This window comes from Astatotilapia calliptera, chromosome 9, assembly GCF_964374335.1.
Source record: "Astatotilapia calliptera chromosome 9, fAstCal68.1, whole genome shotgun sequence".
Lineage (NCBI taxonomy): Eukaryota > Metazoa > Chordata > Actinopteri > Cichliformes > Cichlidae > Astatotilapia > Astatotilapia calliptera.
This window is the reverse complement of record NC_137430.1, coordinates 24,340,630-24,355,138: the sequence shown is the minus strand read 5'-3', so window position 1 is coordinate 24,355,138 and position 14,509 is coordinate 24,340,630. Positions and strand designations below refer to the sequence as shown.

General features: G+C 39.1%; 1 protein-coding gene across 4 annotated transcripts; it reads left to right on the top strand.

The window, feature by feature from the left end:
* The first annotated feature begins 6,672 nt into the window (after window positions 1-6,672).
* Window positions 6,673-12,535, top strand: LOC113029917 (inositol monophosphatase 1-like). 4 transcript variants are annotated; one of them, XM_026180936.2, is made up of 9 exons: window positions 6,673-6,819; window positions 9,259-9,343; window positions 9,501-9,640; window positions 9,735-9,839; window positions 9,964-10,009; window positions 10,093-10,201; window positions 11,068-11,176; window positions 11,994-12,145; window positions 12,306-12,535. In XM_026180936.2, the coding sequence occupies exons 2-9, from the start codon at window positions 9,281-9,283 to the stop codon at window positions 12,431-12,433; spliced, it is 852 nt and encodes a 283-aa protein (XP_026036721.2). In that variant the 5' UTR covers window positions 6,673-6,819; window positions 9,259-9,280; the 3' UTR covers window positions 12,434-12,535. The 4 variants fall into 4 exon arrangements, with proteins under 4 accessions (XP_026036721.2, XP_026036722.2, XP_080162214.1 ...); XM_026180937.2 differs by having other exon boundaries at window positions 6,689-6,819; window positions 9,230-9,343; XM_080306088.1 differs by having other exon boundaries at window positions 6,768-6,819; window positions 9,263-9,343.
* The last annotated feature ends 1,974 nt before the right edge of the window (window positions 12,536-14,509 follow it).

Below are 14,509 nucleotides of genomic sequence, written 5' to 3'. Positions count from 1 at the left end.
AGACTGCTTTGAACTGATAGGAAGGCAACAATAAATCAAATAATTACTCATTAAACCAAAGCATACAGAAGAGCGTCTCTGAATGTGCCGTACATTGAACCTTAAAACAGAAAACCAGGATAGATGACACTCCTGACAGCTAAGCTACACTTTGCACAGGCTCTTCCAAACTGGACAACAGAAGATTGGAAAAATGTTCCCTTGTCTGATAAGTTTTGATTTGCTGTGCATCCCTTAGTGCTAACTGAGCATTGTTTAAACATCCCAGGCTATCTGAGTACTGTTGTTGACCTTGTCCATCCCTTTATGACCAGTGTAACCATCTTCTGATGGCTGAAAGAAAATGAAGAAAATGCAATATGTAACAGAGCTCGGATCATCTCAAATGGGTTTCTTGAACATGTCAGTGAGTTCAGTGTACTCAAATGACCTCTTCAGTCACCACATCTTAATCCAGCATTGCACCTCTATGATGTGATGGGACAGGAGATTCCCATCATGGATTTGCAGCCAATAAATCTGCAGCAGCTGTGTGATGCTGTCATGTCAATGTGAACCAAAAAGGACTGTTTCCAGCACCTTGTTGAACCTGTGCCATGAACAATTTAAGCACGTCTGGAGGCAAAACTACTACTAGCAGAGTGTATCTTATGAAGTGTCTGCATGCACAGTCGTAACTGTGTACACTCCCACCCTCTGCACACCCATTGGACAGGAATTTAAACATTTTCTCTAACATCTGCCTCAACCCTGCTGCCTCAAGGACAGATACAGGACATTTCCTTCCTTTGTGTAGTTATTTTTTTTAACTCTGTTTTTCTTTTGGGATTTTGTAATTATTTTATTGAGGTACATTTGGCTGCTCTAACTTCTGATTATTAAAGCATATTTTCATCTTATGGAACTAATGTACTGTTTAACTGCTTAATGTCTTTATTGTAGAGCCAAAATGAAGTCACCGCATGTCTGTTTTCACAAGAATCCAACAGGAAGACAGAAAATTAAAGCACCATTGAAATCGCTTGTTTTAACACAGGTGGTTAAATTGATGTAATGAAGGTCCTGCAGATGTCAACTTGCATGCAGATGCCTCAGTCATGAAGTGAGAAAGGACAATAAATGGCAACAGAACTGAAGCCTGTATGACCATGATAATTATTGTTGTAAGTATTCCTGTGACTGGTCTTTTTGTCATTCATTTGTATTTTATTTATTTATTTATCTACTTTCTAACATTCCCCCACAACCCTGTCTCAATGTGTGTACCTGTTTGTCTTGTTTCCATAGATACCGTGTCTGTCCTAATGTGTCTTGCGCTATTGTTTTTCTCTTTTTGAAAATGTTGGTTTAAGAAAAAAAAAGAAGTTACATTTGAAAAATTCTTATTTTGTGCACATTTACGGTTCCAGCACTAGATATGGACGTTTACTGTCTGGACTTGCTTCCTCTGAAATGTCCTAATAAACCGCAAGAAGGAAAATGGCAGAATGTGTCAAGACACCTCCCATCGTGTGTTGCTTAATGCAGCATGACAGTTATGTGAAGTTACGCTATGTTACTGTGATAACACAAAAAGCTCCCATGCTTGCTCATACGTTATTATGTACAGCTATTATTGCAAAAAGAAGAAAAAACCCACTGTCTGTATCCATTGTCCGGAAAGGCTCCCAAACCCCTCTGTGGCATCCTAAAAGGGCTCTGAATCAGCGATGTGTTGCTTTGACCTAGAAAAATGATAAATCTATAAAATAAAAGCGTGAGCAAGAAAAATGTCTCTTGCGGCAAACAGGAAACCAAATAAACAGAAAACAGGCCTCTGACACTCCATAAAATACGGGAAAAAACCACTTGCTGCTATCGTTGTGATTTAGTGGAGAGATAAAAGCATTCGCAGCCATTACTCCATGTAAAATTCTCCGCTGCATTTCCCCTGCCCTTTCAGCCAGTGCTGCAGAGACTGCACATGCAGAGTGGTGGACTGCCCCCTGGGCTGATGAGCTCTATAAAATAGTCCAGAGTTTTTCTCTCCGTGGGCTGTTTTTTCAGCTGATGGCTAATAAATGGCTTTAAAACACTTTACTTGAGCAAACTCCCGTTGTATGTGCTGCAACCCCCCTTCCACAGAAATCAATGGTGTGTGTTTGTATACAACAGGGGGTAGCGACGTAATCACCAGTGTTGGGAATGGCTTCCGAAGTCAGTCAGCTAAAAGCCAGCGCTTCCTCTTCTAGCTTTCACCTTTACACCAGCAGATGTTAAACAAATCAGTTCTTGCAACTTTAAAATTTAAATACCCCCCCCCCCCTTTTAGCTGTAGAGTGACTACAGATTCATTACAGGCTCTCATTGACAGTAAAGAAATGCCAACCATTGTTTTCAAAAAAAAAAAAAATACAGAGGCTGTGCTTTTTGTATCAAACACGTTTAAACAGCTTTAGTTAGACTTTTATGTAGAATTTAGTGTTTTTTTCTTTGTTTCAGTCACTTACTTATCATTTTGTGTTCTGTTTATGACTGTGATTGTAGTTATTGTTTAGCAATGGCAAGACCTTCCCTCCCTTCTGACATCAAGAGACACTCCCACTGTTAAACTGTTTGAGAAAGAACTTGGTCGTGCTTTTGCCTTTTTTTCTGAGGCCATTGTGACTTTCGACAGCTAGACTTCGACAGGGTCGACAGCTAAACATTACGGTGTAAATAGCTGAAGTTGGGGTAATGGCAGAACAATTTCAGCAAGTCTTTTTTTTTTGTGGAAATGGGTAGAAGTGGTTTCAGATTAAGCACTGGCACTTTGTCAAAAGAAAAAATGTATGATGGCCGTTGTACTATTAGAATATAGTTTTCACACACCTATCCATCTATTCATTCACCCATTCATCTAACTGGGTTTCCAGCCATGGTGATGGGGGTTGGTGGCTTCCTTAGCCAGCACTGGGAGAAAATTGGAGTACAACTGCAATGTCCATATTTTTTAATTTCCACATACTTTAACTGAACATTAACCTGATAACCACAGCTATGTTTATGTCATAGACTAAGATCATAAATTATTATCTTTACATATTGGCATTAGCTTAAATCACTGCTTTGTTTTAAGTACATCCTCTCAGAGCTAAAAGCACCAACTCATGCTAGTTCATCATCACATGATGGATACTGTGTACCATTTGGGTATGTGAAGCACTTTCAGTCACAGTTATTTGGATGATAGACCGTGCAATGCAAGTCCACTTAGCAGATCCCTGTAGGAATAATGGCAACCTAACAGACACCCCGCAGCCCTCCATCAGGAAGAATTCCCACTTGCTGCAATATAAACCACTGGTCTCTAGCCTCCTACTGCTCTGCTGTTCAGAGAAGGGAAATTGGAGGCAGCCCTCCTGCTGGCCTGCAAATTCCAATCAAGTGATGAAGAACAATCTAGATCTTGGCTTCCCTGACTGTACATTTAATTTGTAGCTTATTTCTTCTCACTTCACAGGAAATCCTTAACATTTACAAAAGTCCAGCTGACAGCATACAATACTTGTTCATGTTTTAATGGCCTAATTTTTGCCTTTTACAGTCAAAGAAAATGTACTTTGCTGAGCTAAAGATACTCTAGTGCAGCGGTCCCCAACCCCCGGGCTACGGACTAGTACCGGTCCGTGAGTCGTTTGGTACCGGGCCACGAGAGTTGAGGTTCGGGTGTGAAATGTGTGGTTTTCAGGGTTTTTATCGGTTTTTAGCATTATTTTGTTATCGTTTTTGTCGTTTACTCATTTTTTCTGGGTCGTTTCACGTGTGTTATGAATAAATCTTCTTTTTTCGGTACCGGTACTAGTTTTATTTGGTTGTATTTATCTGCGACACCTTAAAGGCCGGTCCGTGAAAATATTGTCGGACATAAACCGGTCCGTGGCGCAAAAAAGGTTGGGGACCGCTGCTCTAGTGGTAGCTCTACTACCATGCTAATTTGAATTTCTAAAGTTGCTTGTAAAAAGTAGCTCAGTACATGGAAATACTAAAGGAATCTGAACCTATGATAACACTGAATTACTATATGGTTCATTTTTTATATTTTATACTTATATTTTTTGTGGGCAGCAGTTAGCACTACCATATCACAAAAGGAAGGTCCTGGGTTTGAATCCAGCTCTCGCCATGTCTGTGTAGGATCTATCTGGGTACTCCAGCTTCCTCCCGGAGTTTAAAGACATGGGGTTAAGTTAAGTCTAATTCTAAACTGGATGTAGGGGTGAATGTGAGTGTGGCTGTTGGTCTCTGTGCGTTAGCACTGAGACAGACTGGTGAACTGTCCAGTTTGTACCCTACCTCTCACCCTATGGCAGCTGGGATAGTTACAGCCTCCCCCCCAACACCTGAATTGAAAAAGTGGAATAATGTCATCAGTTCCTTCACCACTTTGGACAAAACTAAAATATAAAGTATTTTGAAGAACTGCTCACAGTTCCCAGAAGAATATACCTTTAGTAATCCTTAGAGTTTCACTCCTATTGCACCATCAACAGGTATAAAAAATCCCACCAACTATTTGACAGATTCCCATACGATGTGGTTCATATATTCTGGGTGCTATAAAATGAACTGAAATCATTTCCTTATTGGTATTATATTGGATGGATAAGTGAGCAGGTCTCTGGGGGCAAACTTGCAAAAGGTCCCCCACAGGTTTTACAAAGAAGAAACACACCCAGTCTTAAGGAGATTTGTGTCTCTTTGCAGTTTTAAGTACTTCTGTGTCTCATTGTTTTGTGCCTTTGTGGTTCTGAGATTGAACTGCCACCAAGAAATGTTAAGTATCACTTCAAACTGAGGCTCTAGATCAGGGGCCTTTTACTCTTTGGGATGCTGGGTTTGTGCCTGGTAGGCAGTAATCCATCCACTGAGCATCATCATGAGGTAGAATTACTAATTTTACCGAATTACTACAACACCAATTACTTTGCCATGTGCATCAGGGTAGCATATTACTAAGGTGGAAAATGTGTTAAAAATTTAACTGTGAGCATGCTGTCTTTCTGGAGCCTACTACTGAGCCCCATTGTCCCCAAGTACAGCTGGAAGTCTTATTGATAGATCAAAAGGGGCTTGGTGACTTGATAAAGCCTCATCTTTCAGGGTGCACCGCTGACCTTCATGGCAGGCCTCAGTTACAGCTGTGATTCAAGGCAACCAAACATCCGAAACATCCATCATCCCGGATAAATTATTCATAACGGACCTGCCAGGGAGACAGCAGGACTGATGTATTTGTTTTGCTTGTCCTGTCACTTTCGTCTGTGTGTCTCCCAACATTTCTGAGAACATCTTATATTTAGTGCACAACGGAGACATCGGGGTGACAACTGCTCTCCTGCAGCTCCCAGTCAAATAAAACTTTCAACAAATCCCACCATGTAATATCCCACTCTGAACTGTTTTAATTCAACAGAGGTAGCAAATCCACAACTTCATCAAGAGGACGATGAAGCAGATTGTTTAACAAAGCTGTTGTCATGTGAAGACCTTAAGGATCCTTGCAGATGTAGTTTTTTTTGCTATGTCTTACTAGCCCTGTTTAGTATATAGAAGGTCACTTTCCCAGGGTCGGGGGTTGTTGTCCTTAGATATAAACGAGCCACATGTCTCCATTGTCGTCACGTTTGAAATCACAAGGCAGACAGAGATGCAACATCACGTCCTTGAGACGTGCAAAATTTAACTGAACAATTTGTCTTGCTGCAAAGAATTGCTCCACGCAAGACCACTGTCAGGGCGAGAAGTGGCATTATGACTTTGTAAAAAGAAAAAAAGCACAAAAAGTGTTTTGTAATGCCTCAGGACCTGAGTGCAGCATGTATTTGAAAGATAGATAGGATATGTATTATGACATGTCTGAGTCTAAACAGTCAAGACTGGTTTTGCCAGACTTAAGTAGACTTTATTAGACATTTTGAGCGTCTTGTAGCTGTTGTGCCAAACAGATGATTCCAACAGAAAACGAGAGTATTTTCACATTTAAGTTGCCTCACAGTACAGTTGGATATAAAATCTGACTGAGATATACACATTTAGACACATAAATATTGATGCTTATGGATGTGTTTATCTGTTGTGTTTACTTCTACTCAGTTCATGGGGAAACTGTAAAGACTTTATCCAACTTCCAGCAGGCACATTGAACAACAGCCATGCACGCACACATAATTGAGACCGACTCACCAGGGGACCTTTCAAACTATTTTCCACCAGTGGAATACAATAAAAGGACATAAAGAGAAAGCTCAATGGATGTGAAACTGCCAGGAAATATAAAACTAAGCGAAGCTTTGTTTGTCATACCAAATCATGTGTTAAAAGTCCAGAGCTGGAATGTAATTTTTGATTCCTCCAAAAAAGCAACCTAAGATTTCGAGCCCTAAAAATCAGTCATAATTTATAATCCAATATCAAGACTGAGAGTGTGGGAATTTTCTGGGATGCATTGTTCTGTATTCGATTACAACTCACAGAAATGTATGGCAGCGGGCTGTGTTTTCCTATGGGACTCCACAAGAATTAGGGAGACACTCAAAATTTTCCACTTACTTTTTTAAGGATAAGGATGCACTCACTCTATGGTGAATGTGCCATCAGGTTGTTGTAGGTCTCCCTGAGATGGGACAGAATGTTTTCTTCCTCTGATTGCTGTGAGAACCATCTGAGGGCGGTCCCAGTACTTTTCCCACTTTGTCATGCCAGCCTTTTTAGCTGCTTCATCTCTTCAATGAGGCAATTTAAAGTTAGGCTTTTCTAAAGAACTTGCAGTAGTATCTCGAGGCAACCTGACTCCGCAAGGTAAGGCTTCTTATTTTTTAAATTCTTCACATTAAACTTTTCTTGGATTTTTTTTTACAAAGCATTCTCTGATCTGCTTGGACACACTTTAGAAGTAGATCTAATCCATGTGAAGCAGAAGAGCTTAGACACTATATGTTCTGCAGTACAGTAGTACCTCAGGGCACAATGTACTCAAGGGTGTTGTCTTGTCCTTAAGTAACAGGCAGTTCTCTCTGCAGGCATGCTGTCTGCAAATCCTCAAATCAATTTAGCTGGGAGTGTATTTAAATGTGATGCAATTTATGCATCCCTAAGTGCATTACTAACTAATTTTCATTTATGATAGGAATGATACGCTCAGTTCCTTTTACAGCCTTCTTAGCACAGATATACTGTGCTATAAAACAGACATTCTGATAGGTGGAAGCAGCATGGATTAGCTGGGACACTTTTCTGTTTTTTCTTTTTTTTTTTTTTTGAAGAAAACCCCCCAAAACAATGCCAAAGAGAGAGAGACGGTGAAAGTGGTCAGGCAACAATATCTATGTATTAATATTTAAAAAACCAAAATGTGATATGAGGTAGTGATGCCTAATTGCAGCAGCCATTAAGAGCAGCCATATGACATGTTTTGGTACAATATATGTGGCACACCTACTGCACATTTGTCTGATGTTGTTGATGTTAGTGCATAACAGTGCTCACAACTTCAGTCTTACACCAATAAATATCTACTGTTGTATAAACAGTTTGCTAATTATGCAGGCTTATAGCAGTATTTTATTGGTTTGACAGACCAAAAACAAAACTGAGTTTGAACCCACTAAACAAACCAAAAGGGGGGAAAAAAGCAGTAAATAGTGGTGGATTTGGCCATTCTGGTGCACAAGGGGAGAGACAAAGACAGGGCCATTCAAACACCTGTGATAACCACAAAACCTGTCAGTATCCTGCTCCCTAGTATTACATGAAAATAAATTGATGTTGTGATTAAAGTCTCTACTGTCAAATTTGAAAGTGTTTCCTCTCCACATAATGCCAGAGGAACATGGTGCAGTCCAATTGGCAATCAGCACCCTTTAAGCTGCAGCTGATGTAATGCAGCTTTGATCCTTCTAACACAATTCAGCAGGCACCTCCAGCAGAAAGGTGGTAACTCAAAGAAAGCTGGGTTATTGAAACACAAATTAAAGGAGTTATTTGAAAAGAGTGGTTTGCTTAAGTGTGTGAACTCCCAGTTCAGATATTGTGCTTTAAACATTTCATAGCAACGCTCTGAATATATGTACCTCCAATTTTTGTGTCTTTTGTATTTTGGTTATGTGCATTTTAAATGTTTTGCAAAGTTGGAAGTTTTAGAGAGACTTGAAACATCATCTTTAAGTATAGTGACCAGTGTTGGTCAAGTTACTTGAAAAAAGTAATCAGTAACTAATTACCGATTACTTCCCCCAAAAAGTAATCCCGTTACTTTACTGATTACTTATTTTTAAAAGTAATTAATTACTTAGTTACTTAGTTACTTTTTAAAAACACGATTTACAACCTGAATAGGTGATAAAGCGATAGATCTTTCAGCCCAATTCTACTTTTTCTGCATAATCCATCATACAAAATGTAATCAAATGGAAAAGTCTTTTTTTAAAACTTGTTTTATTAGTTTTAATCTTTTAATTCCAGAACATAAAATAAAATATTTTTTTGTGTTTACACTCAGTCTTTCAAATAGATGCAAGTAAAACACAGCAGAAAATAAATAAAGTCAAAGACTAGCGGTCCTGTTGCTCTATCTTCACCTGTAAAGCAGGACTGCGGTAGGCGGAGGTTTACCCTGGTGCAGGTGTGCCGCAGCGGTCAGTTGAAGAATCCGCAGTTTCTCTGTGAGTTTCCCATTACGTCATAGCGCACTCGGTGCTTGCTTGGAAGTTTAGGGGGTTTTTTCGCTTTAAAAAGAAGTTTTCTTCCCACGCACAACGGACACTAATGTTTTTGTCACTTTTTATGGAATCAAACTCAAAGTAAGGTCAGTACTTCCACGCTTTAAACGCTGCACGCTCATGCTCTCTCCCGCACTCGATATATGATCCATTGTTGATCTGCACACAGCTGTTGTCACGAACATCGCACTTGCTTATGTCACTGTCATGAGACATTCTCGCAAAAAAAAAAATCAGGGTTTTAGTAACGCAGTAACGCAGTGTTCCTACGGGAAAGTAACGGTAATCTAATTACCGTTTTTGCAATAGTAATCCCTTACTTTACTCGTTACTTGAAAAAAGTAATTGGATTACAGTAACGCGTTACTCTGATAGTGACACATTCTTTGTGAATGCCCATGAGGATGGACAAAATAACTTGGACATTTGTTGCATTGTTTAGCTCTGCCTTGTGGATGCTCTAATGTTTTTTGGCTGTAACAATTTTACAGGCTGGTTTTCTTTTTCAAACTCTCCTAAGCAAGCCTCCATATAAAAGCAAAATGGAAGATCCATGGCAGAAGGCATATGACTTTGCTGTTGCAGTGGCAAGAAAAGCTGGAGCGGTATGTCTTGAACACCCATTTGTTGTCTGGTGACTAACTTCAAGTGTACACACAGCATTAAACATTACACTACTAATGTTTAAAAAGCTGAAATGGGCATTCTTTAAAAAAACAATTTAAGGTGGATTGACAATGTGCCAAAATTTAATTTAATCAGGAAATTAGGAAAGCTGGAGAGAGTGAAATCAGAGTCATGACAAAGAGCTCCACTGTGGACCTCGTCACCAAGACTGATGAGAGGGTTGAGAAAATCATCATCGGGTCTCTTAAAGAGGAATTCGGAGAAGGCACACACTGGTGAGCCATGCATACCCACCATCCCCTATTTATATATATATCTGTTGTTGTATGTGGGTATTCCTCACTGATCCACTGCTGCTTCGTTCTGCAGTTTCATTGGGGAGGAGTCAGTTGCCAAAGGCGAGCCATGTATCTTGACTGACAAACCTACATGGATCATAGACCCAGTGGACAGCACCACAAACTTTGTACATGGGTAAGCTTTTTAAGTGATGTAAGGAAAGATGCATATAACTTTCTAGGCTCAAACAACTTTTGATAAGAGTGTCTATTTAAGCTTTTCTGACTAACTAATGCAATACACATGAAACTGCTTGCAGATTCCCATTTGTGGCTGTCTCTATTGCATTTGCTGTCAATAAGGAGGTATGTCAAATGAAGCTACTATATTAGAGAAAATGCGCACAGATCTCTGGATTAGTCAATCTTAAAAATGAAATCTGTTTCAGTTGGAGTTTGGTGTGGTATACAGCTGCTTGGAGGACAAGATGTACAAAGCACGACGGGGGAAGGGAGCTTTCTGTGATGACGAACCCATTCAGGTGTCTGATGTGAAAGGTACAATGTCCTCATGACACACGGTTTAGTCTGTTATGTAAAAACTGGGAAATGGACACCGTATTAAACCCCTGTTGTGCAGTAACATGATGGACTTCTCCAGTAAAATCTTATCCCCCTTCTTTATTAAAAAATTGTCCAACAAAATTGCCTACATGAGCAAATTTGAGTCTATTTACCAGTACTTTTAATGTTTTATCGAACTGATTTGGAAAATAGGAAATTTGAGCTTGATAAAGGATTGTGCATCGGTATTATCAAGGATGACTAATTAAACATAAATCTGCATTATACTCTGGAGTGATTTAACATCCTTATCCAAGATTCCTTTAGAACCGTTCCCCAACTTATTTATTTATTTTTACTTAAACTTTTTTTTTTGTATTACTTGCTACATTACTAATGGAGTTGACATTTGGTGTTTGTGTCACTTTGGGGACGAGTGTTGCTGAGCTATCGGGGTTTTGTCCGAGGGTGACACAGTTGACAGACTTCTCAAACACTGAATAATTTGATGCATATTAATGAGTTTTAAGGACACTGTTTTAATGATTTTGAACGAACTGGTGATTAAAATGAGATACAAATTCATGTATCCCTGTTTTGATTTGAATACCAAATCAGATGCTTTTAAAAAACAAACAAACAAACCCCAAATTCTAATATGTACTGCAAAAGTAGCAGAACTGGTCAATTTCTAATTAAGACGAAATGTGCCCTGATTTAAGAACAACATTTTGAAATGAACATTTGTGTCCAGATTTATCAATATTCCCAATGTACCACTTTCTGAAACTTCTGAATCTAGTAATAAGGTGTATATCTACTGTTGCATACTAAGAATGTTAGACTTGCTCTCATTGCAGACATTAACCAGTCAATAATCATCTCTGAACATGGAACTGATAGAAGCCCAGAAAAAGTGACAAAGATCTTCTCCACAATTCAAAAGAACCTCTGCATCCCAGTGCATGGGTAAGTGGGCCTGGATTGAAACGCTATACTGTGCATTGCAGTCAAAAGTCATTTCCACAGGGATTTTTGCAGCCACAACTCAACAAAATTGCCTGAATTTTTTATTTTATTTTATTTTTTAAATCTATGTATATTCAACATGACAGGGAAATGCATAAATTGCTGTCAAAGGAACAGGCGTATTGCCTGTTGTATGCAGATCAATACAGCCTGCTCTGATTAGGTGTCAAATAGTCTAGTTTTTGTCTAAGCAGCTGGCATCTCGCATAAACAAGGTGTCCTTTAAGTCTGTGCCATGAAGCAATAGTGAGACAAGTCCCATATGGAGGTTTGTAAAGGACCTGTAGACTCAGCTTTAATTGCAGAGGTTAAACAGGATGATTTTTAAAGGAGTGTTTTCAGCCAAAGTCCCATCTTTATCTAAACCTTACAAAGTAACTTTAAAATTCCTAACTAGCTAGTGAAGGTAAAGGGTGGTGAAAGGCATACTGTATGCCAAGGAACACCAACAGTAAAGAGGGTGAAACCAAAACATTTAATGTGTTAAAATGATGCAATAAGTTCAAACTCAAGGTAGATGATGAAACTGCTTTAGAGCAACAAAACCTGCATTTCCCCTTTTTATCTGTAAATATATAAAGTACCATGATGGATTGTTCCACATAACTTTGGCTTCATCATATTTAAAATGAAGAGTCATGTGTCACTCAGTGTTGAACTTGGCAGCAAAGTTGCTGTTGTTGACCGGTGGTATGTTTTCCTCACTGCTACTGCAATTCCCAGTATCCCTTTGATTTTTTTTTTTTTGTCCTGACAGGCTACGTGGGTCAGGAACAGCTGCTACAAACATGTGTCTTGTGGCGACCGGGGCAGTTGAGGCTCTCTTTGAGATCGGGATCCACTGCTGGGATATTGCCGCTGGTGCAGTTATAGTCAAAGAAGCTGGAGGAATCCTCCTGGATGTTGATGGTTTGTATGATTTCTAAAAATCTTCTCAAACAGCTGGTTATGAAGCATATGTGCTTGGAAATGAGTGTTAATGAATATCATTAAAAAAGCAATATGTTACTTGTTGAAAACACTGACTGCAGGAGTCCTTCTCAATAAAGGCTTTGTTTTGACAATATAGGGGAACCATTCGATCTAATGTCTCGGAGGATGATTTCAGCAAACAATGAGACTATTGCTAAACGGATCATCAAGGAAATAGAAATATTCCCAGTGGTGAGGGATGACGCTCCAATAGAGAAGAAGTGAAGGTGCTTGATGATCGTTTATACTGAATTTCAAGTCCGCTGCAAAATGGGAACAAGAAAAGCTCTTTCACACCTTTGTCAGAATAAAAATCTCTTTGCTGTACTCGGTTTTCTTAATGTGAGTGCTGGATTTTTGACTGGCTGCAGATTTTACATATAGATTCAAAGTAAGTCATCAACTGAAGGATGAAATGGTTATAATTTTGAATACTTGCATAATTTGCACATGGTTTGCTTATGGCTTTCCATTTGTATAATATAACACATGGGGAGCATTCAGCCTTAGAGCTGAAGGCTTATTGGCTGGATTTCCAGTCGCTGTTTATCTCTGTACCAATCCGATGGAAATGGGTGAATTTAATCTAAGGTTCTTATCAGTGGAGATGATGGTCCTCTGCAGTTAATTGAGTCCATGTTGGAGTCACTTGATAAACACTGATCTGGTCAAGTGTCATATAATTAATGTGGTTAACACTGCTGCTGTTCACACAATTTATTCCTCATATAAACGTCGTCCACTAGAGGTCAATAATGCATCAGGAATTCAGTGGGATCTTCAAGGACATTTTTTTTTTTTTTAAATTTATTTATTTTATCCCCCCCTCCCCACCCGCTGCTGCATTTCTTAAAATTAAAGGCTGCTTCTGTTCTCTGGTTTAAAAACAGACAAAATTCTCCATTGTGTCGCTAAACTTCTACATTTTCCCTCCATGATGAGAAGTTTCCCAACTTCCAGTCTTTTTTTTAATATTTCGTCTGCGCTCATGCTGTAAAATAACATCTGGCTTCACAATGAATTGGAGAGGAAGTGGGGGGGAGTGGGAGAAAGGTAGAACAAGCTGAGGGTGAAAGGAAGCAGGAATGGCGAATGGAGCAACAAGACAAAGCAGCGGGAACAACGGCAGCTGAAGCGGCGGCAGCAACAACAACAGCAGGAGGTTGGGGTAGGGAGTGCTAGGCTGAGGGGTCTATGAACATGTTTACACTGCTGACTTTGAATAATAAATAACTGCAGTTATTGTGTGTAATTATGCCCCTACACATCTGCCGCTGCTGTAGTGTATGATGTATGTGAATTAACAGAGATGTTGTTCGTCACTCTTTCAAATGGCAGAATCCATTTCAGTTCCACGTTTCACCATCTCATGTTCATATTTTGTTTTTTAAATTATTGTCATGAGGGAGCACGGAGAGGAATTATGTGCTGCGAGACAGGCTAGCAGATAATAGTTGCAAATACAGTACATCTTAACATTTACTTGAACTTGCCTGGAGTACCAGATGGCTGGAAATTGCCTAGTAGGACAATACAGTAAATGCCACAGAGGTCAGAGAGCCTCACACAAGCTCATAAAAGTCAATTTAGCATATTTACTTGAAAATATCAGCTTTTTCTGTCTTGTAAAATGAGCTTATTTCATAATCTAAGGCCATTAGGGGTATTGATAATTAAATTGTTTTCCATCTGCTTTTTATGCAGCAACATCTGATGCATTACACCGTGTTGATCTTAACGGAATGGCATATATTGAACACAACCATAGTTAAATATATGTTATTAAATGTATGTCAGATGACTTTTAATTCAGTGTATCTGAGCTATAAACTGATATAAGGATATTTTGAAATTTGGTTTATTAATTTATCAATGTCTTTTGATTCATAGTGCGAGCATCTCAGTAAGTTAACACTGAGTTTCTCACTTTCGAGGTATACGAACATGTTAATAGTATTACATAAAGTGAAATTTGGTTACCCGTTCATTCATTTATTTGGTGTTTATACACTAATAACAGAAGAGAAGCTTTAATAAGCATTTACAAATATCCACACATCTACTAACAGCTACACAAACTGTGTTATTAACAATGTGTGATATTCAGATCACCAACAATAGTTTTAATCTGTTACTCGTGTAACAAAATCACAGCTGAAGTCGTCTAGACAGGATTGCAACCTGACCACTCCACAAAACGGAGAGCAACACATCAAGAGAAGGAAACTGTGTTTGGACAGCGCAATCTAAAGAGTAGTGGATGCACAAAAATGACCACATGACTTACTTTAGCAGTATTTA

Coding starts and splice junctions, on each gene's coding strand:
- LOC113029917 (XM_026180936.2), top strand. CDS start 9,281: ATGGAAGATCCATGGCAGAAGGCATATGACTTTGCTGTTGCAGTGGCA. Junction 9,344..9,500: donor TGGCAAGAAAAGCTGGAGCG/GTATGTCTTGAA, acceptor TAATTTAATCAG/GAAATTAGGAAAGCTGGAGA. Junction 10,010..10,092: donor CATTTGCTGTCAATAAGGAG/GTATGTCAAATG, acceptor AATCTGTTTCAG/TTGGAGTTTGGTGTGGTATA.